Source organism: Podarcis vaucheri, assembly GCF_965113315.1.
Source record: "Podarcis vaucheri genome assembly, chromosome: 13".
NCBI lineage: Eukaryota > Metazoa > Chordata > Lepidosauria > Squamata > Lacertidae > Podarcis > Podarcis vaucheri.
The window spans coordinates 41,586,072-41,609,605 of NC_138751.1; the positions used below are offsets into that span (position 1 = coordinate 41,586,072).

General features: G+C 46.8%; 1 protein-coding gene across 8 annotated transcripts in view; it reads right to left on the reverse strand.

The window, feature by feature from the left end:
* The window catches only part of ZNF385C (zinc finger protein 385C), a 168,942-nt gene that overhangs the window by 4,803 nt on the left and 140,605 nt on the right, over positions 1 to 23,534 (reverse strand). For 7 of the 8 annotated variants that reach the window (XM_082194912.1, XM_082194913.1, XM_082194911.1 and 4 more), the window contains 5 exons: positions 13,584 to 13,694; positions 10,118 to 10,289; positions 7,122 to 7,463; positions 3,288 to 3,475; positions 708 to 821 (listed from right to left, as the gene is read on the reverse strand). In XM_082194912.1, the coding sequence (XP_082051038.1) occupies positions 708 to 821; positions 3,288 to 3,475; positions 7,122 to 7,463; positions 10,118 to 10,289; positions 13,584 to 13,694 (927 nt within the window). The remainder of the gene's footprint in view (positions 1 to 707; positions 822 to 3,287; positions 3,476 to 7,121; positions 7,464 to 10,117; positions 10,290 to 13,583; positions 13,695 to 23,534) is intronic. The other variant, XM_082194909.1, reaches the window with a different exon arrangement.

Sequence of the window (23,534 nt, forward strand, 5' to 3'; positions counted from 1 at the left end):
AATCTCTAGCGCTTAACTTAAACCGGGCCCTACTAGGCCCCAAGCCCAGAATCTGTTTTGAAAGCCTTGGCTCAGCTCTGGAAGGTGTGAAATAGCAGTAAAGGCAAACGATGCTCCTGAGCATGCACAGAGGGCACTTCTGCCATACTGAGCAGTAAGGCCAACCCGAACCACATCCGAGATTGTGGACTTGGCTTCCAGGGTCATGCTGTACCTTCCGAAGCAAACTCAAGCCCCAGCACCGCTCTTTATAGATGTTAAGTATTAAAAAACCTTAGTAACACACTGAGAATGTCCCCAAAATCCTGTTGTTGCCTTGGACCATGGATTCAGCTTACAGTTTACAGTTTGCAGCCCACCCACCACACCTTATAACACTTGATCCCCTCCCAAAAAGAATGAATTCAAAAAGATGTGGATAAAATCGGCCTTCCTACGGTTTCATTTGTGATTTCAAAAGCTGACTGCTCAGCTTTTTAAAAAAGCTGGTGCTCTACGGCTGAACTAGTGCCCTCCTCCCATGTCATGCCATTACTTTTCTCTAACTTCCCAGCGACAACAATGCCTGAAGTTGTGCTGCAGACTGTTCAGCACCTAGACCAAGAAGGGAGACCAGGATCCCCAGAGCAAACCCATAGCTCCAGCCGCTCTTTAAAGGTATTTTCCAATAAGCCGCGCAGTTGGTCAGCACCTCGAGTGACAAGTACCTTCAGAATACTCACTGCCAGGGCCGTATTCTTCTGCAGCTTGCTGTATGGGCTGTATTTGGGCTTTGCTGGCTTCCCTGCCAGTCTGTCCTTATGCCGCCTGCTGTTCATGTGCTGTGGGTGGAGACATCAGACGTTAAACATTAAAAACTTCCCTAAATAGGGCTGCCTTCAGGTGTCTTCTAAAAGTCAGATCAAAAGGATGCGGGTGGTGCTGTGGGTTAAACCACAGAGCCTAGGACTTGCTGATCAAAAGGTTGGCGGTTCGAATCCCCACGACGGGATGAGCTCCCGTTGCTCAGTCCCTGCTCCTGCCCGCCTAGCAGTTCGAAAGCACACCAGTGCAAGTAGATAAATAGGTACCACTCTGGCAGGAAGGTAAACGGCGTTTCCGTTTGCTGCTCTGGTTCGCCAGAAGCGGCTTAGTCATGCTGGCCACATGACCCAGAAGTTGTACGCCGGCTCCCTCGGCCAATAAAGCGAGATGAGCGCCGCAACCCCAGAGTCAGCCATGACTGGACCTAATGGTCAGGGGTCCCTTTATGTTTACGTAAAAGTCAGTTCGCTTTTTTATTTCCTTGACATCTGATGGGAGGGCATTCCACAGGACGGGTACAGGTTAAGTTTTCTAATAAATTGTGGAGACCTTTTTTTATTAGGTGATTGCAATGTACATAATTTAGAATAAAAGGAGGCAAATTCTGTGCAGATGTTTTATGAGAGAGTTTTAGTGCCATCACTTTTTTTAATACAGTCGTACCTTGGAAGTCGAACGGAATCCGTTCCAGAAGTCCGTTCAACTTCCAAAACGTTCGGAAACCAAAGCCCCATCAGACATTCGGGTTCCAAAAATAGTTCGCAAACCAGAACGATCACTTCCGGGTTTGCGGTGTTCAGGAGTCAAAGCGTTCAAGAACTAAGCTGTTCAAAAACCAAGGTACGACCGTAATGTGTACCCTTGACTTAGATTTTTCCTTCTTTTTACTAACTTCTTTATGGAATAGTTCTAGTTGTTATGTAACCTAAGCCTGCCTTCAGGGATACGTCTGTGAACCTGAATGAATCTGTGAGTAAACTATTTTTATATTAACATTAAACAGATTCTTGTGCTTATTCTTTTAAAGAGGGATTAGAAGGGATTTTACCAGGAAGGAATCTTTAACAGTAAGACTCAGATGAGTCAGCAACAAGCTGATCGCTGCGTAATTTAAAAAGGGGGATGTTTGGAACTCTGCTAGAATATGGAACTTGCCAGCGCAAGTTAAGAAGGATATGATTAAATAATATATCCTCTCCTGCCTCCCTATTCATCCCCACAAAAACTGATTTTTAAAATATATTTTCTTCACTCCATTTAATCATATAAGCCCCATTTTTGGAAGAGTTGTAGTAGTCTGAGGGTATTTTTGCCTATCTTTTAAAAAGCTCCTCCAGGTGGCGCCCTTGCTCAACTCCTCGTACATTAAGGTTGAAGTCGCCCCCTAGCATGGCTTCTCCTTCAGCAAATTTATTGAATTTAAAATCATACATTCTGAATAAAAGTCAAGTTGTTTCTAGTTTGATGCAAATATAGAACAGGGTTGTTTTTTTTTTTTTTAAAAAATATTATTACCACCATTCATTGTCCCTTTAATAAATATGCATCCACTATTCTTGTCTTTCAGTATCAACTGGGTTTTAAAGTTTATTCCTTTGTCAAAAATGATTGCTACTCTCTGTCCTTTACTTGAACCTGATGCTATCACTTGGTGAGGGGACCAATTTCCTCATGCAATTTGTTTTTCAGTGGAAACTCCACAATACAAATTTGGGGGGAAATCTGTAAATAAGAAAGAGCGCAGTGCAGGGGGATCACCTCTCTCAAAAATTTTGAGGAACACCCATTTCCCCCCCCAAAAAAATATTCACCTAGAGTATTTCTTATTCACTTTTTATTCAACTGAAGTTGAAAAAAGCTCTCAAATATGGTGGAAATCTTTTTAAATTTCAGAATTACGGTAGCTAAATATGTCCAGGTTAAAGATTCTGCTTCCAATAGCTCCAACTCTAGAATTTTAGGGGGAAACTCAGCCTGGAAACTTCACTGAAAAATCTCAGAAGGTTTGTAGAAATGTTTGTCTGTTGTAGCTAAAACAAAGAGTTATGTGGCAAATGGAAAACTAACGTGTTTACTTCCACTGTGGGTTTTCAGGAGCAACATAACATCCAAGGAGGTTAAAAGCGCTTCTTTCCCATTTCAGATCACGAAATGCAGAATTATTGCCCTAACTCTGAAGTACATTTGTTTTCTTTCAGTGAAGTCGTTAAATGTGATGGCTGAGTTAATGTTTATATGATCCCCGTCTGGCTGGGATCACTTTAGGAAGGAGAAGAAACCCTAAAATAAGGCCAGCAAAGCAGCCACAGAGGGGAAATAGCAATAGCCGTGCACAGCTCTGAATCAGCAAGTTGCAACTGTGGATTTTTTCAGGAAATATTTTGGCCTCAAGAATATCGGTCTCATGACCCACGACATAACAGTACGGCCAATCAGAGCAGCCGAAGGAGAAACTCTCTTTCTGCCCGGACCATTCTGCTTACCTGATTGAGCTGGGTTTCTGAGTTGACAAAGATCTCGCACACCTGGCACTGGAAGGCTTTGTTTTGGATGCTGAGGCTGCCTTTGCTGCCAATCCGCTTGGGCTTGTGCCCGACTCGAGAGAGGATCTTGCCCCTGCCTCGCCTTGGCAGAACGGCTTGGCCTTCCAGCATTGACTTGTGCTTTGCTCCTGGGAAAAGAGAGAGCGCATGAGTTCAAGGAGAAGCAGCGACAGCTCCTTGGCTCTTGGAAATGTGAGGAGTTTCAGGATAAGAGGCATGTATGGGGTCAAAGGATACCAGAATGAAGGCAGCTGCTGCCACACTGGAAATACTAGCCCTTAACAAGTGCAACCTTAGGCAGTCTCCCCGAGTGACCTCGTAATTCTCATCTAGCAGTGGCTACATGCTGAACAATACAAAGACTCTGTGATTTAGCCTTGCCAAGAGTCTTCGCAAAGGAGAGTGTTGGACAGAAAAGGAGAACATCTAGCCTGCAGGCCAAATAAGACCTGGCAGGGGTCCTAATTTGGCCCCAAAGGCCATCCCCCCCCCAAGCAATGCCCACCCAACCCAGATTCGATGTCAAGTGTCGCGGGAGTTAAAGACTAAGAACAATCAGGAACCCTAGCAAGCGCTCACCCCAACGTTCCTTGGCTTGTGGGGCTTGCACTCAGTGACTTTTAAACTTGCTGCCAAGTGCAAGGCCCAATCTGGAACTTTGGAATACAGTGGTACCTCTGGTTACGTACTTAATTCGTTCCGGAGGTCCGTTCTTAACCTGAAACTGTTCTTAACCTGAGACACCACTTTAGCTAATGGGGCCTCCCACCGCTGCCACGTCGCTGGAGCACGATTTCTGTTCTCATCCTGAAGCAAAGTTCTTAACCCGAAGCACTATTTCTGGGTTAGGGGAGTCTGTAACCTGAAGCGTATGTAACCTGAAGCATCTGTAACCCGAGGTACCACTGTATAGCTGATTCTTGCAAAAGTGAGGACTGAAGTCACAGCTGGTCAGCCTCCCTGAGTTCTTTTGCAGGCATGGTTTGACTCCAAACCACACCTGCAGAGGAATGTTCTTCCTTTTCATCCTGGCTTTAACTCAAGCTGTGCTGCAAAGGAAAAAGGGAGCCAGCTGACCTCAGGTGATTGTCAAGGGGGTAGCCCCACCTACCTGTCAATGTAGCCAGCTGAGGTGGGGGAGTTCAGGATCTGGCCTGTCGGTGGGATCCTGCCCCCCCCCACCCCTGAGGTAGTGCATTATTGTTGTTTTCTCAGCATGTGTGTGTGTGTTAGTGAAAACTACAAAGGATTTCTGAGCTCCTTCCCTTGCTCCAAGCCTATTTCTAAATTTGTAGCCCTGGCTTTTTTCTTTTTTCAAAAAAGCACAGTAGGATGTGCCATATATTCTAAGGACAGCTGTCCTTATCTGCCATGAGTCAAGGGTATATGGTTTGGCGCCAGCTTTTATGAACATAGGAATAGTTCTATGCATTGCTTTCTGTTAAATTCAAAACTGAAGTGTCCCCTACCCATTATTTTTAAAAAAAACCAACACTATGGTGTATGTTTATGTGTTCTTTTTGTGCTGTATATTATATATGTTAATCTTATTATGCCTGAATCACACTGATATTTCAAATACGCTCCAGGGATCACAAACTGCATTATCTTCCCTGGTGCTGAAGTTGAATAGGAAAGCAAAGACAAATCCCAAATGAATTCATATAATTTTTTTTTTGTTTATTTCTAGCTACTCTGATTATTTCAATTCCTTGTCCTGTTTGAAAGTGTAAGTCATCAAAAATGACAGCCTGAAAAATTAAGGGTGAGAGCAATGCGGGATGCCCTTTGTTATCTCACCAAGAGAAAGTTCTGCATAGAATTTAAAAGCAACTTTTATTTGGATCAACTAAGGAGTCACAAAGAAGAGAGCAAGCTTCCCGAGTTCATAAAAATCCTTCATCAGGAGAAACTGGGGGGGGGGGAGAAGAAAGGGAAGGAGAAATAGATGTTACTAAACATGACAAAAAGCCCAAGCCTGCAACGCCGGAACAGTTTTAGATGGAATGGAGGAGATGCTAAAAGAAACCTACATTATGTAAGGCTTGCAGCAAGAAGATCTCAGGTTGGCACGGTAGGATACAGGAAGAGAGACACAAAGCTGCTCTCCCTTAGATTAAAAATATAGGTTATGTACACATCAGCGGCTTAAAAGGCAGCAAGGTTGCTTTCCCCCCTACTGTGTTTCAAGTTGCATTTTCATGCGGCTGTACACATCAGAGGAGCTGTCATTTGTACATGCACAGCAGAAGCCCAAAATGTACACACTTCATTCAGCTTAACTGCAAGCTTGCTTTTTCCAATCAGATGGAAGCTGGTTTGAGGGAAAGCACATCAAACAGGGGTGTTTCTCAAGAAACTACAAGATACTTAGGAATTGTGGCTAACGTCATGAGTACTTGGCTTCAAATACCAGGAGTGGGAGCGCACTGGAGCCAGAGTAACGAGTAATGTGTATACAGCCATAAAAGCCAGAGGTTTTTTGTCTGAATAGAATCTGGGATCTCAGCTTTCCCCTCTAGACATGCTGTGGGTTTATAATGGTATTTGAAAGTATTGCAGTCAGTGCCCTTGCAAATAACGCCCCCCTCCCAAAAAAACTTACTAGCCCACCCTCACCGAACCATGCAGTAAGTGGTGACATAAAAATAAAAAAGAGGCAGTTGTTATCAAGTTTTCTACCTAGCCACTTGGAGGAAACTTTCACCAGAGGAGACCAGTTACAGATAGGTAGCCGTGTTGGTCTGCCATAGTCAAAATAAAAAATTCCTTCCAGTAGCACCTTAAAGACCAACTAAGTTAGTTCTTGGTATGAGCTTTTGTGTGCATGCACACTTCTTCAGATACACTTCAGATACAGAGGAGACCAGGTGAGTGGTTATTTCAAAGTCCGGGAGGCAATGTCAGCAAAAGATTCCTGTGTTCAAGGCAGGAGGTTTCTGTACACTATCTCACCCTCACGGCCTTAAAGTCACATTTTCCATATCCACTGAGCTTGTTCACATGCAACGTTAGACCATAGATTACAATAAACTATGGTTTAATGAGCACAAACACTTTACTCCTCTTCCATTACTGACCAATGCCACACTCTGGAGGAAATAAGGTAGGAACAAGACAAGAGTCGGGTTTGTTACGTAGGAACTCACACCCATGTTGTGCTTCTCTCCAAACAAATCCCAAACAGAAGCCAAGGTTTGTTCTTAAAGCTTGTAAGAACATTGTGTACACACTGGGCAACTACCAGCATCTTCTAACATCTTCGTATCGTCTCCTTCACTGCTCCATGCCACAAAATCCTAAACGGTGCCAAGCTAACATTCAGGTTCTGAACACAGGTTTATTATCAGCAGATCGACCTAAAGTTATGCAAATCAGAAACCTTTCATTTTAGCACAACATTTTGGTTTCCTTGGGGCAAAATTTAGTTTCTGTTTTTAGGGGAATCTGGGAAAGCATGGCCTTAAAAGATAGGTCTGCAATTTTACCATCCTCAGATATCATGTAGACCGGGGCAATGAGGCGGGATGCTACACCCCTTAGGCTGTGTACAGATAATTATTTCTGTGCAACGAGGAAAATATTTTCCCTCCTACTGCTGCTATGGGATGAGCTCTCACCCATCATCAGTAGCTAGATAACTGGACAAACACATTTCAGAGGGGGAAGTGAGTCTCCATGGGCTGCATGCAATCGTCTCTGAACACACGTACGTGTATGTGGAGGCTGGCCCCAACTTTTCTGGGATTTAGCCAACAAAGGGCTCCCTCTTACCTGAATTGTGAGCCTCGAGCTGCGAGGCAGAGTTAACTGTCACCTTGCAAGTGGGACAGTATAGGTGCTGCTTGCTCTTCTTCCCCTCTTTCTCCGCGTCTGGCGCTGAGCTGGTGCTTCTGCCCAGTTCAGTGGCTGGAGTCTCCGCTCCAGGAGCCGCAGACGACGACGACACACTTGCAGTGTCTGGAGCTCCTTCCGACGGCTCCGAAACAGGTGGGGAGACGAGGGACAGGATTCCGCCAGCCAGCTCAGCAGGTGACTCCTCAACAGGGGACATCAGGATGAGGCCGCAGGGCTCTGCTGCCGGCTGATTCAATCCCAACAGGCCATTGGATTGTGCTAACAAAAGAGAAGGAAAAGAGAAGGTTTTTATTTTCCCCCGGAGGATGTTGCAGCTTCCTCCCTTCCTGCTTTGCTTCTCTAGACTAGACCTTGGCCACCGCAGAGACAGGAACATAGGAACTCAGAACATTGGCCTGTATTGAACATTACTGTCCACAATGACTGGCAGGCGCTCTCTCCAGGGGTTTCAGACCAGACATTCCCAGTCCTACCTGGAGATGCTGGGAATTACACCTGGGAAAGCAGATACAGTGGTACCTTGGGTTAAGTACTTAATTCGTTCCGGAGGTCCGTTCTTAACCTGAAACTGTTCTTAACCTGAAGCACCACTTTAGCTAATGGGGCCTCCCGCTGCTGCCACACTGCTGGAGCACAATTTCTGTTCTCATCCTGAAGCAAAGTTCTTAACCTGAAGCACTATTTCTGGGTTAGGGGAGTTTGTAACCTGAAGCGTATGTACCGTATTTTGCGCCCCATAAGACGCTCCGGCCCATAGGACGCACCTAGTTTTTTTGGGGGGAAATAAAGGAAAAAATTTTATTTCCCCCCCCAGGCGCGGGGCTGGAAGAACCCGCTCCAGATGGCAGCGCAGAGCTGCGCTGGTCCCAGGACCGCAGGCAGCTCTGCGCGGCCACCGGGAGTGGGGCGGAGCTTAGCGCCCCGCTCCGGATGGCCACGCAGAGCTGCGCTGGTCCCAGGACTGCAGGCAGCTCTGCGCAACCCTCGGAGCCGGTCTCCCGAGAGTTGCGCAGAGCTTCCTGAAGCCTGGAGAGTGAGAGGGGTCGGTGCGCACTGACCCCTCTCGCTCTCCAGGCTTCAGCGAAAGCCTGCATTCGCCCCATAAGACGCAGGCACATTTCCCCTTCATTTTTGGAGGGGAAAAAGTGCGTCTTATGGGTCGAAAAATACGGTAACCTGAAGCGTATGTAACCCAAGGTACCACTGTACACTGTACTCTACTGCTGAGATACAATCCTTCTTCAGAGTAACCTCTTTTTAACTGAAGCTGCCCTCTAAAGCTGATCAGTGGTGTGCAGAGGTAGCCCTAGGATTCCTTGAGCTCTTGGTGCCCCTCCCTGCCCCCCAAAAATCTGAGAAGCAGGTGAGGCTGCCTGGACAGGAGGAACACACTTCCGTGGGGCAGGATGGGGTACCAGCACTGCTCTCTGCCTCAAAGCTACTCACTCCAAGGACGCCCTTCCATTCCCTCTGGAGGCAGCGGCAGTGGTTTTTCCTGCTGGAGAAGCTGGCAGATTCCTTCTTCAGACAAAGCAAGTGCTGGAGTGCTAAGTCGGAAGGAGGAGGGCACTCCAGGTGTCACGGGAAGACTCCAACACCTGGCAGGTGATTTTTGCGCCTTCCACCTGGCGGAGACCGGTTTCGCCAGCCCCTCAGTACGCCTCTGGTGGTGAGCCAGGGGCTTTTTCAACCATATCTGGAATGACCTCTCCAAGGGAGACTCGCTTTTCCCAGAATGGGATGTAGTACTTACACTAGGGGACGCGGGTGGCGCTGTGGTCTAAACCACTGAGCCTAGAGCTTGCCGATCGGAAGGTCAGCGGTTCGAATCCCCGCGACAGGGTGAGCTCCCGTTGCTCTGTCTAAGCTCCTGCCAACCTAGCAGTTCGAAAGCATGTCAAAGTGCATGTAGATAAATAGGTACCGCTCCGGCGGCTTAGTCATGCTGGCCACATGACCCGGAAAAACTGTCTGCGGACAAACGTTGGCTCCTTTGGCCAGTAAAGTGAGATGAGCACCGCAACCCCAGAGTCGTTCATGACTGGACCTAACTGTCAGGGGTCCTTTACCTTTTTACTTACTCTAGAGGAGGTCTGGTGTCATTTTCCCTCTCCCATTACCAAAATAGCAGCTGCACAGAGGAGGGCCCACTCCACATCAGGACTGTGGGTGGATGAGAAAGAGAGTCAACACTTTTGCCAATGCCATTTTCCTACCGAAAATCATCTCTCCTTCATAGCTGCCATTTGCAGATTCCCTTCTGAAATGGCTAGCAGCGCATGGGGAGGGATTTTCAGTGGGAAAACAACACCCTGCCTCATTGTATTTATTTATTATTATTGATGAACTTCTCTGGGTAGCTCAGTTGGTTAGAGCATGGTGCTGATAATGCCAAGGTTGCAGGTTCGATCCCCGTATGGGATAGCAGATTATTCCAGCATTGCAGGGGGCTGGACCAGATGACCCTCAGTGTCCCTTCCAACTCTACAATTCTATGATTTATTGCACTTATAGTCTGCCTTTTTATCCGAAGAACTTGAGGGGGCTTCCATGGTTCTTCCCACTCCTCATTTAATCTCCACAACAACCCTGTGAGGTGGATTAGGCCAAGAGTGGGTGACTGGCCCAAGGTTGCCCGGTGAGATTCATGGCTGAGTAGGGATTTGAACCCAGATCCTAGTCCAGCACTCTAACCATGACAGCACACTAGCTCACATTGTGGCAGGAGGCAAAGGGATGTGTTCGACGCCAGGTCTAATTTGACCAAGATTAACTAAATAACCCCCACGTACCATCTTACATTGCCTTAAAAATGCGTCCAGGTTATCACCCCACCCAGTTTCCAAGAAGTGGAGAGAGCATTCCCACAAACTCAGAATGTCACGCAGGGCTTTGTGGGCCACCACTGGTACCTGCATTGCTGTGGCCGGTGTCTCCGCTGAGGTCCAGCGCGGTGTCAAAGTCAGCAGCCGTTTTTTCTTGGCTGCCGCTGCCATCCACAGTCTTCTGCTTGTTTTTCACTGCTTCAATGGCTTTGAGTCTCCGGGCATGCTTGTGGCCTCTGTAATGCGCTTCAGCTTGATTCTGCGAGATGGCAAATATGGAGATGGTAGCGATAAGAGAGGGAAGGGTGGTTTCAAAGGCCATTCTACTGTACGTAAATTCAAAGAAAGTCTATGTCGCGAATTACCACCTTTTTAAAGGGCTCATCTACCTTTCTGTTTGTCCTGGGCCTAAAAAGCATCCGAGAGGTTTCATGCTTGTCCTGTGCTTTCTAGGCAAAGGCCCAAGTGGTTTGCCATGCCGCATTTTCCAGGAAAACCCTCTCTTTACTTCTGAATCGGAGCAGAAGTCAATCTGCAGAAAACCCAATTGACATTTGCTCCGATTTAGCGGTACCCAGAGGGTTTTCCTGGGGGAAAGCAGTGGGAGAACTGGAAGTTTGGACGAGCCCTTACCTGGTGGAGCTACACTTAGAGGGAGGATTTATTTATCTTGCACCTGCCACCCATTCCTTCTGGGGTGCTGGAGAGCACCACAGGCAGCAAAAACAAAACTTGAATATTTAATCCCTATATACAATTCTGTGTACATCCCCTCCCCATCCCTAGAGGGAAATGTCTTCCGGGGGGGGGAGCAGGAAAGGTCCAGAAGAGGGAGACAAAAGTGACAAGGTGTCATGGGTTGTCCGCACTTAGAAAACATGGGCCCGAGAGCTTTTCCGTTTGCCCAGCCACTTTCCCAGGAAAAACCTACTCTTTATCGCTGAATCAGAGCAAACGCCAATCAGCAGGAAACCTGAAGAAGTGTGGATGAGCCCTTACTCTCCAAAAGTGAAATTGACCCAGACTTGCTTTTTTTTTTAAGAGCACAGCATAACACGTGACCTTAGGGCTGCTTCCCACAACATTTTATAGTGGGGGGGGGGTGGAGGGTGGGAGGAAACACTGGCACTCGGAAGAGTTCCCCATTGCCTGCCTCCTCAATCTGTGTGCAAGGGGGTCTGCAACAGCCCCTCCTACCTCAAACATTATGCAAACGAGGACGAACCGCCAAGCAGCACCCTCATTTTAATTCAGATTGGATTTTAAGTTTCCATGAATTTGCCGCAGAGCTATTCATTCTGGCGACAATGGGGAGAATTGTTTCTGACTGCTAAACACACAAGCATTTTTTTTTGGGGGGGGCAGGGGAGGGTGGTCACTCAGTATCCTTTTGTAGTCTTTTTTAAAAAAAATATTATCAGCATCGCACAGGCAGGGGGACATGAAGTGTGTGCTAATTGATTCAACCTTCCCACAGAAAGGTGGGGAAGGATAAAGGAAAGAATATACCCTATTACACACACACACACATATTCTGGCCTGCCTGCCTGTGAACATACACTGCATGTTAGACATGCACCCCAGGAAGTGACAATAGCTGACAGTCACGTCCTCCTCCTCCACCTAAAGGATATAGATTTAGCTATGTTACTTTATTTTGTATGTTGAAGCTGTTCGCCGTATGCGTTCTTTTATGACGCCTCCCATTTTTATTTCCTTTTGCCCAAAAGCTCCTTTTGAAACAAGCAATGGGTTGCATTTAATCAGGGGCAATGTGCCTTATCTCCACTTTGCCAGGCAGTGAACAATGCCAGGAATTGAATTATATGGGTGCGCAGCGTGAGGGAGGGAGGGAGGGGTGAAAGTTGTCACGGTATAAAATGGGAGGCTTATAGCAAAAAGCAAGGGATGGAGTGTGTGTGAGAGAGTGGTGGGGCAGGGTGAGGCAAGAAGGAGACACTGCTTTTGCTGGATGACCAGCAATCACCATAAAGCCAAAAGTGACATAGCCGAATTGTGAGGGGCCCCCCGGTCCTGAGCAGTCTAGGGTAAGGAAAAGCAAAAGGGAGAGGAAAAGCTACACAAAGGCTGGTTTGTAGCTTATTAGAAGACCAGGGAGAAACCCTGAACCAGGAGCTTTTACAGGGGCAAAGGAGCACTGGCAGGTCGACTGTGGTGGCCTACTGGCAGTACGAATATTCCTTGGCTTCTCTCCCTGCTGCAGTTCCTTCCTTTCGCCAGAGCCAAATAACAGTGCATGGCCTGAAGAACGTAAGATGATGCAGGAGTGTTTTGACTCTTAAAGTGCCCTTGAATTCTTGGGAGTAAAACAGAGGAGGGCAAACAGCCTCGCCTCGATTTTCCACTCTGCCATCTCCTCCGCTGCTCTCTTCCTCGAAGGCCAGATGCTCGCATCGTGTTAAGGTGGCAGCAGAGGCAGTCACTCTCAAAAACGCATGGAGTATATCTATTTCCTTCTGGGGATCTGGGCCTGGGATTACAAGTCCCAGGATGCGTGGTGAAAAGAGAGATGAGTCAGGAGGACACCCCCAGTTCAAATCTTGCCATTGACAAAAGGCAACAAATGCCCTAAAGCAAGCTATTATCTAAGGGGTTGTCCACAGGGTTCTCCCTGTGCCTGGAAAGCATGAGTCCAAGCAGTTTTGCCTTCCCCTAGAAAAACCCGCTCTTTAGTGCTAAATCGGAACAAAGGGCAGGCCACAGAAAACCCGATTACCGCTGTTGTGATACAACGCTAAACCATGCGTTTTTCCAGGGAGAAGCTGTGGGGCAACAGAAGTGTGGATGATGACCCTTTAGTGCAGGGACCAGCAAACTTTTTCAGCAGGGGGCTGGTCCACTGTCCCTCAGACCTTGTGGTGGGCTGAACTATATTTTTTTTTTTGGGGGGGGAGGGAATGAACAAATTCCTATGCCCCACAAATAACCCAGAGATGCATTTTAAATAAAAGCACACATTCTACTCACGTAAAAACACACTGATTCCCAGACCGTCCGCAGGCCAGATTTAGAAGGGGATTGGGCCGGATCCGGCCCCTGGGCCTTAGTTTGCCTACCCATGCCTTAGTATCAGCCTCCCATATGCAACAAGGGTGTAATAATATTACTGATCTACCTTACAGAGTTGCTGGGAAGACTGAATGACGAGGGCTACTTTTAGTGCTCTAAAGCTAGGCTACAAATGTAAGTTAGAATGATGATGATTTATAAGGAAGGCTGACTCTGACTAGGGTATTTTCAAGTTGTGGCTCCTACCCAACTGAACCAGTTAACATCTGACTGAGGCTAGTCAGAAGCTGAACAAGAGGCTACTGTTGGCAAACTGTTGTTTTCCAAGCCAACACAAATGGAGCATCCATATGAAATGGTCTCCAAAAGCCACCCCAGTATCCTTTTCAAGGCTCTCTTTCCTTACTCACTCCAAGGAACTGAAGAATTTGGGGTGTGGAGTGTGCCTCCTTCCCGCCAGACACATCTGGCTTGCCCGCCCCCATTCCCCGCCTGTCCCAGCTCCCGTAGAGACATGCCTTACCGCAGAGTTGAATCTGAGGTGGCAAATATTACAAGAGATGAACTGCTTTTTCTTGAGTAGGTTGGGGACACCAAAAGTGTGGTTGATCACTGCTTTCTGTACTGGATCCATCTAGAAGGGAGGGTGTGGAGAAAAGCAGGCACGAGTCAGCTGATGCTTCAGAGAGACAGAAGGCTAGAGCAACACATCTCAAAAAATGTTCTGCCACGAGGGAACCCATTCCACATTTACCTTTTTGCCGAAAATCACAAACTCACCTGCCACAGAACCCCTGAATATTGGAAGAGGATTCTCATGGTGGGGGAAATGTTCTGCAAGGTGCTTGCCCGACTTATTGGACCTCACTGTTGCCCCCTATGAGCTGAGAACGTACCCTAGAATACCTCAAACACTCCCACAGCTGTGTGTTGCTGAGGAAACGAGGAGTTTATCAGTCATAACTGATGGAACAGATGCAAATAAACTCCTTATACACTGCAATAGCCACCCAGTGAAGAGAAAAGACAAATCAACACAGTCGGCCTCTATTCCAGGACAGACATAGAAGAGAAAGTGACACAACACCACTTGTGACCCATAGCTCCTAGCTAAAAGCACTCCAACACATCAGGGATCTGCAGCCCATTCTGGCCAATGATCACAGGTCTTGCTCCCGGTCAGTCCGCTAACCTAAAACAGCTGCTCATCAGAAATAATAGGCCACACAAATACAGAGATCAGGCCCTGTAGCAGACCCAGATGCCAATGGCTTCTGTAAGCCACACTCATTACTGCATCACGGTTTCATTCACCTGTTCATCTTCCAATGAGACATAGTGTATCTCAGAGGTCAGCAAACCTTTCCAGCAGGGGGCCGGTCCACTGTTCCTCAGACCTTGTGGGGGGCTGGACTATATTTTTTTTGGGGGGGGAATGAAAGAATTCCTATGCCCCACAAATAACCCAGAGATCCATTTTAAATAAAAGGACATATTCTACTCATGTAAAAACACGCTGATTCCACGGGTCGGATTTAGAAGGCGATTGGGCCGGATCCGGCCCCTGGGCCTTAGTTTGCCTACCCATGGTGTATATGCTGGAAATGTCCTTCTGCATAAGACAAGCAGCCCAGTTTCTATGCAAAAAAACAAACGGACAGGTCACAAATATGATGTCAGAAATGGCCAAATTCAAGAACTACCAAGCGAAGCATTTCAGTCCCCCCAGAACACCACACCTGTGACCTTAATGTGGGTATTATTGAACAAAAATACAAAAAAGGAGACCCACTATTTGTCTTGCCTGCTTAATCTGCCAAAGCCTGTCGTCACATGCAGAGGAAGTCCCTAACTCACCAACGGTTTGAGACCCATCAGCTGCCCTCACCTGGTGAAGCCATTTATTATGATGATGATGATGATGATGATGATGATGATTATATTTCCCAAAGTGTGGTCCCATAATGAATTTGTTAGGTCTTTATGGTGACACAAGCAGGAACGAGAGAGCAATTCAGTTCAGCTTTGAATTTTAATACAAACCTATTTAAATCATGCTTCGTGTCACAAAATGCAAACCAAAAAGCGTCCATCTTTTGAAATTTGCACTTCTACAAATTTTGCAACGCGGTTCTCCAACACCCCCTAAATGTACAGAGATGCATATTTTAGGGGGGCATGTGCATAAAAATGCATATCCTGGTGAAAAGATACAATGCATTGTATCAGGGGAAACTGCTTGCCATATTGTGCACATTAGGCAAAATTGCATGCAAATATTTACCGTATTTTTCGCCCCATACGACGCACCTAGTTTTTTTGGGGGGAAGTAAAGGAAAAAAATTTCCCTTTATTTCCCCCCCAAAAGCAGGTCAGGGAAACTGAACCAGGTCGAGGAACAGCGGGATGGCGGCGTTGCGCCTCCCTGCTGTCCCCCGAGCTTGTGGGGCTGGCCGATGTCTGTCCGGCGCGAGGGGCGCTCTGCTTCAGGGCGCCCCGCCCGCCGGGCGGCAGGCTGCTATCCGCAGCGTGGGAAGCCCTGCGGGGAACTCCTGCAGGGCTCCCCACGCTGCGGATGTCTGTCCGGCGCGAGGGGCGCTCTGCTTCAGGGCGCCCGGCGCTCCGGGAAGCAGGCTACTATCCGCAGCCTAGACATCCCTGCGGGACCTCCTGCAGGGCTGCTTAGGCTGCGGATGTGTTCCTGAAGCGCCAGGAGCTCTGCTTTCAGCGCGCCCGGCGCTCCGGGAAGCAGACTACTATCCGCAGCCTAGACAGCCCTGCGGGAACTCCCGCAGGGCTGCCTAGGCTGCGGATGTCTTCCTGAAGCCTGGAGAGCGAGAGGGGTCGGTGCGCACCGACCCCTCTCACTCTCCAAGCTTCAGCGAAAGCCTGCATTCGCCCCATAGGACGCACCCAGATTTCCCCTTCATTTTTGGAGGGGAAAAGTGCGTCCTATAGGGCGAAAAAAAACGGTATATATTAAGAGAAATGCACACTAAATGCTGATGACTTTTTTAAAAAAATCAAATGAAATGGCAAAGCAATGCAGAAATATGGTGAACTAAACTCAAGACTGGAAAAATTAGAAACTTGTGAGAGACCAAAATTTCCTCATCCCTAGAATATTGCCTTTTTTTGTTTTTTCTGGAACTTATTTATGCAATACCAGGAAACTGGAGCCTGGCCATGTAGTCTTCCATGGTTTTCTGATAACTTAAAAGTAATGTGCAGAAGTTCCTGAATCCAGTTGACTAGGTTAAACAGTCAACTGGATTCAGGAACTTCTGCAGCAACCTAGGGTGGAATCTACATCCACTACTGTATTTTGCTGCAATTCTTGGTTTCATTTGTTTCCATAGTGTTCGAAAATCTACTTTAAGTTCAAACAAAACGATTGTATTAAGTAACGTAGAAACGGATTAGAGCAGAGAACAGGGAGGTAGAAAGGGGGGGGGAGGGAAGGGGCGGGAGAAACTAATATAAAAATAATGTGTGTGTTTGAGCACAACCATAATCTATAATGCACGTATTGTTCTCTTAGCCCTGTGGCTCTGGAAGATTATCTTATCCGAGGCTGGCTGTCAGGAAGAGGGGAGAGAGATTGAGCTTTGAAGGTGATCGTATTTCTCAACAAAGCTATTTAGTTGTCCAGACAGGTGCATCAGTCTAGCAGGCAAAGCGTGCAGACAAGGGAATCATTATCTGGACCCCTAAATTCCATCCCCAAAGGGAGCAGAACTGGCAACAGAAAGTGATTAATGAAGTGGTGCCTTCCCATGCTCGTGATGAAATTTTTACTCACTCATCTGGAATAAAAATGAAGAGGCGCATGCAGGTTTGGAGGCAGGAAGGACGGTGTTGGTGTTGGATCAGAGAATTTTGAGTGATCAAAGGAACCTTCTGTCCCAATCTTGAAGGTGGCGTGCTCAAAGCAGTAACCACCTGGTGCAGGGATGCTGTGCAAGATGGAGGCAGGTCCATCACCTGATCACAGGAGGAAGAGGTGAGGGGGAAGAGAGATCTCTCTTCATTTACTCCATTTCACCCTCAATGGTTAGTGAAATATACTCGGCGTCCAGCAGTGATTTCATGCTCTTTATTGCAGCTTGTAAACAGTGATTGGATCCCCCCCCCAAACATTAGGCTTTTATATACATTATTTACACAATAAGTCCCGTCTGATTGGCTGATTCTGCTTCCCTCCTGGAGCCTGATCGGTCTTTTCCTGCCAATCAGTTGCTGCATTCTATGATCCTACCAGCCTGATTAACTTCCTCGTGGAGCCTGATTGGTCTTCTCCTGCAAGCCAATCAGTTGTTGCATTCTAGGATCCTACCTGCCTATTGTTCTAGGATCCAAGCTTAGTACATAAAGGTTAACAATTCTTTTCTCCAGGTAAAAAAGCATCCATGGCAGCATACAATTGGAAAACAAGAGCTGACTTGTGGGACAGAACCAAAGATCCACAACCCAGCGTTTTTTTTTCTAAGGTGTTATGTACTGAGTTGATTGGGATCCAAAATGCAGCAGTCTGATTGGTCCTAGAACAATAGGGTCCAGAATGCAGCAGTCTGATTGATCCACAGGAGCCACCCAATCCAGCTCCAGGTGGAAGTGAATCCGCAACCTGATTGGCCTATAGGAGAATCCCGGAATTAGCCAATCACGTGGGGCCCATTGTGTAAATAATGTATATAAAGCAGACATTCTGGGGGGACATCCATTCCTCCTCACCACTATGAGCTGAATAAAGAGCATGAAATCCACTCTCGACTCTGAGTATATTTCATAAAAGGTGGCCCCTGACACGTTAATAAGCATGGACTTAACCATTCCACCACCACGACTCATACTCTTTTCTTTTTAAAAAAGATTTTATTAAGGCTTTTCATAATACAATACAATAAAAAACCTAAACTGATCTAAACAAAAACAGAAAAAAGAAGAATAAGAATGCAAAATATTCTCTCACAGGTAGATCTTAAACCTTGTCTTAACACAGAAAGAGCTGGACCCTCCCAGCTTTCACCTGGGAGGTTCTAGCTTCCCACTCTGGGAGATCTTCCCTTCCCTGCCTCTTACATAGGACCTTTCAACAGCCAGCCATCACCTTCATCTGAGTACATTCCCTTCATTGACCCAGAACAGAGGACATGAAAAAACAAAACAGAAGCAAAAGCCAAGCAAAGAAGGGAAAGAAAAAGTAACAACTCAAATTTTGAGGTATGACCACTCTGCACATGGATGCTTCACTTGTAGCATAGCTAATCGTCTGCATGAATTTGTCTCATCCTTTTCAAAAGCCATCTTTAGATTATAAGTAGCCTGGGGGCTCTTCCTAGAATCATAGAATCATAGAGTTGGAAGAGACCACAAGGGCCATCGAGTCCAACCCCCTGCCAAGCAGGAAACACCATCAGAGCACTCCTGACATATGGTTGTCAAGCCTCTGCTTAAAGACCTCCAAAGTAGGAGACTCCACCACACTCCTTGGCAGCAAATTCCACTGTCGAACAGCTCTTACTGTCAGGAAGTTCTTCCTAATGTTTAGGTGGAATCTTCTTTCTTGTAGTTTGGATCCATTGCTCCGTGTCCGCTTCTCCAGAGCAGCAGAAAACAACCTTTCTCCCTCCTCTATGTGACATCCTTTTATATATTTGAACATGGCTATCATATCACCCCTTAACCTCCTCTTCTCCAGGCTAAACATGCCCAGCTCCCTTAGCCGTTCCTCATAAGGCATCGTTTCCAGGCCTTTGACCATTTTGGTTGCACTCTTCTGGAAACGTTCCAGTTTGTCAGTGTCCTTCTTGAATTGTGGTGCCCAGAACTGGACACAGTACTCCAGGTGTGGTCTGACCAGAGCAGAATACAGTGGCACTATTACTTCCCTTGATCTAGATGCTATACTCCTATTGATGCAGCCCAGAATTGCATTGGCTTTTTTAGCTGCCGCGTCACACTGTTGGCTCATGTCAAGTTTGTGGTCAACCAAGACTCCTAGATCCTTTTCACATGTACTGCTCTCAAGCCAGGTGTCACCCATCTTGTATTTGTGCCTCTCACTTTTTTTGCCCAAGTGCAATACTTTACATTTCTCCCTGTTAAAATTCATCTTGTTTATTTTTGCCCAGTTCTCTAATCTGTATGCTCAGGCCAAAATCCTACGCATGCTACTTCTGGATAAGTGTGCCCAGGACTGCTGTCTAATGTCCACACAGTGCCTTATTTGTTGTGGTGCTGATGATAATAATTCCCGTTATTATCACAGCAAGTGGCTATCAGCGCATCTTGGGGTCGCGACTGCCATAATTTATTTATATTTAATTTATTTACAAAACTGTATCAATCGACTTTCCGCAAAATTAGACGTACAGCTTCCCCATTCTAAAAGTCAATCATTTATGACAGGGGGTAAAGCAATAAAACAAATGAGTAACAAATTGGCAGACAAAGGCAATCATCAACAATCAGTCCAGCAATTTACCATAAAAGCCGCAGGGTGAATGAGGAGGCTTTTACAACATGGGATCTAGAATTGAGGTGGCCTGACAGATTTTTCTGGGTGGCTGGGTCCAAAGCAGTCGTACAATGCATAAAAGGGCCCCTTCCACAATTACATGCGCGCGCGCGCGCACACACACACACACACACACACACAATATTATAGAACATGCAGCAAAGAGACCTAGAGCAAGGTTTCACCAACAATCACAAATATGCTCTTTGCAAAGCTTCATCATTTCTGGTCACTGTTGCCAATTTGAGGCAATACTGAGTTCTAGCATCAGAGATCAAGATAGCTACTGGGATCGGTTGGTCCAATTCAGTGTGGCATTGGGATATGGGGTCAACAGGGATGCTCACAGCCTTTGCTAAAGGTGCTCAAATTATGCAGCCAAATGAAGTATCAATAGCCTATCCATGGGACCGTGCAAGCTGCTGAGATTTCCCAGCTTAGTTCCTTGACCCTAACAGCAAGCTCAATCGTGAATGACATACTGCCCCGCTCCCCCTTGGAGAACAAACCATTCGGCCAATGAATCCCAAGCACTGCTGATGCTTCACGGTTGCTTGAGAATGCAAACACTTCCATTTTTAAAACAATCAGGCAGGCAGCTACACTCTCCCTACCTATATATGCAAAATCCCGATTCAAGAAAGCACAGCACAGGCAATGGCTCTCCTAAATTACCTTGAAGGGGAAAACTTAAAACGTCAGTTGCATTCCGACAGGCTGCAGTTGTGTCTCCTGTACCAAAAATGGTACCTACCTACCAATTTCTTCTGCTCGTGATGTGCTTATTCCAGGAGGTTTGCTGGAAAGATCTTTCTGCACCTCCCAGCTAAGGGAGTGAACTGTCAGAAAACCGAAGATCGTATTTTGAGGGCAGTGTATTCCGAGTTGTTTTTTTAAAAAAATCCTATATCTCTGCTTTATAACCAATTTGCATTGACTCGAATTACTTCTGTTTTATCCCTGGGATATTCCCACCGATATATAAATAGAGACTGTGGCGCTGAACTTCCTGTCAAGTCTCTGGAGGTCAGAGATGGGTAAGCAAAGAGAGAGAGACAGGAGGGGTTCAAACTGTGCCTTTTTGCAAGTGGCTGTTAAATCTTCAAGAGCTTTGCACATCTGAGAGGACTTCAGCACCCCTTCCTAGCATGGAATTGTTTGTTTGGAAATGAATAGTTTCCATAGAACCACTGGAGCTTGGAAGGTTTATGTATGCTGGTAGTTTGCAGCTTGTGAGTCAGGATCAAGAGATGGGTTTGCACAGTGGCGTGGGTTGTCAGCACCCGGGGCAAGGCAAGTAATTTGTGCCCCCTAACCCGTGGATTTGCGCCCCCTAACCCATGGATTTGCGCCCCCTAACCCTAACCCCCAGATGTTGCGCCCGGTGCAGCCGGCCCCCCCTGCACCCCCCACGCTACGCCACTGGGTTTGCATACCAGTTAACGATAGATCAGATAAGCACCGCCACCATTTTATTTTTTAGTGCTGGGTGGGTGGGTTAAATAAAGGGGAAATCTGAAATAAAAGAAAAGCAAAAGTGATGCCAACAAAGGTTGGAATATGAACTTCCCAGTTCAGAACTTCTGAGCTACTTAGGAGTCAAGGCCAACCCCTCCAAAATTAAGGCTCAGCTCAGAATTAGCCAGAGTAGTTGCTCCCAGTGGCGTAGTGTGGGTTGTCAGCACCCGGGGCAAGGCAAGTAATTTGCGCCCCCTAACCCGTGGATTTGCGCCCCCTAACCCTAACCCCCAGATGTTGCGCCCAGTGCAGCCGGCCCCCCTGCACCCCCCACGCTACGCCACTGATTGCTCCCATTTGTTCCCTACTTTTCATGGCAACAGCAGTGGGGAGAGAAGTGGCCTTCACTGGGTTCTTCACTGTCAGTATCAAGAAGAATTTGGAAGCAATTATCATGAGGTCCTGGCACTCAGCATGCTGTTCAACTTTTTTCACAGTTGCTTAATGCAGGTCAATATTTTCCTTGAGCTACCCACCACCACCTCAATCTCTCTTTCCTGGTCACACACCTTCAGCTTGGACAGCATCAGTGCCTATGAAATATAAGGATGTTTTGCCCCCACTGTGCATCACTTCACACTTACTGGCACTGAATCACATTTGCCATAATGTTGCCCATTTACCCAATTTTAACAGATGCTTTGGGGGCACGTCACAAATGCTTTTTGTTTTTAGCGCCCTGAATAATTTGATGTCATCAAGAAATTAGACCACCTCATGTCACTGTTCACCCTAACTCCAGATCCAAGTTAAAAAGCACAGGTCAGAATACAGATCTTTGGGGAACCCCACCTCTTACCACTGATGTAAAGGTAAAGGTAAAGGGACCCCTGACCATTAGGTCCAGTCGTGACCGACTCTGGGGTTGCGGCGCGCATCTCGCTTTATTGATCGAGGGAGCTTCCAGGTCATGTGGCCAGCATGACTAAGCTGCTTCTGGCAAACCAGAGCAGCGCACGGAAACGCCGTTTACCTCCCCGCCAGAGTGGTACCTATTTATCTATTACCTTCCTGCCGGAGAGGTACCTATTTATCTACTTGCACTTTTGACGTGCTTTTGAACTGCCAGGTTGGCAGGAGCAGGGACTGAGCAATGGGAGCTCACCCTGTCGCGGGGATTTGAACCCCTGACCTTCTGATCGGCAAGTCCTAGGCTCTGTGGTTTAACCCACAGTGCCACCCGCGTCCCGACCACTGAAATAGCTTTCCATATATTCCTACTCTCTGCTTCCTATTCCTTAACCAATTACTGATCCATAAAAGAACCTGCCTTCTTATTGCGTGGCTGCTAATTGATATTGTTTTCGTTAGGAGACAAGCAATTTCACATTTGATTTCCTTTAAGTAATCTTGGGTGAGTTCCTTAGATTCCCTTCCGTCATGGACTGGCTGGATGCAGAGGATTGCTGGGAGGCACCAGCTAGGGAAGCCCCAAGGGAAGAAGGCTCAGAGCCAGGGGGCTGGTGATGGGACGCCAATGAGTGGTCAGAGGGAGAAAAGGGAGAAGGCTGCAAGGGGGAGGTACCATACCATGATCACAAAATCTGGGGAGGAGGCCCTGGAAAACCTTAAAACACAAATTATTTTTGATTAGCTTGGAATGTTTTTGCAAAGCAAAGCAATCAGAACGATCAGGGGCTTTGTTTATTCAGCTTTGCTTGGAACAGGTATTCTGCCTTGAGGCATAGGAGGTTGAGGAGATGATCCTGCAGGGGCCTCCTTCCAATTTGGTATGTAGCAGCAGCAGGGCACCGCTTAAGGACATTATATTGTTACCTTAACATCTAGATAGGAGTCCCAGCTGCCAGAAAGAATCTTCAGTATGTCCTTGCAGCAGATTAGGCAGAGGAAGAAGACAGAATGAAATGCAGTTCGGATTTCCAGAAGCAGAGCAAGCAAGGAACACAAATGTTGTGGTCCTCAGTGTTCCATTAAGCAACATTTCCATCCTTCCTTCCTTCTTTCTCTTTCAACTTATATCTCACATTCTAATTCAGGGCCCCTCCAGACTCTCCAGTGTTTTATTGTGGGTGTCCTCTGCAATGTGTTCAGGACACAACGACAGTACATCATAGTGGGGGATTTATTCTGCTTTCATTTGTTCTGAAATGCTTCCCTGATGCTAGCACATTGTTGCTGTGTGGAGGCACTATGGCGCAACAAAAGGAGAACCAAAATAAGCCAGAACATTTGTGGCATAAGAAGATACAGGATTTCAGAAGGAAATCTACAGGATAGGCACTGATTGGAAATGAAGCAGCATGACCGTCATAAAACCTCTGCAGGCACCGACAGTATTGAAAGCAGGATTGTGTGTGACCTCCTTGATAGCATCATGAGCACAAATCATTATGAATGCACAATAAAAAGGATGTTTGGAGGGGCCCTCAGAAGAAACAGAAGTGGCTAAGGGCTCCTTCAGATAACCTGTTTATT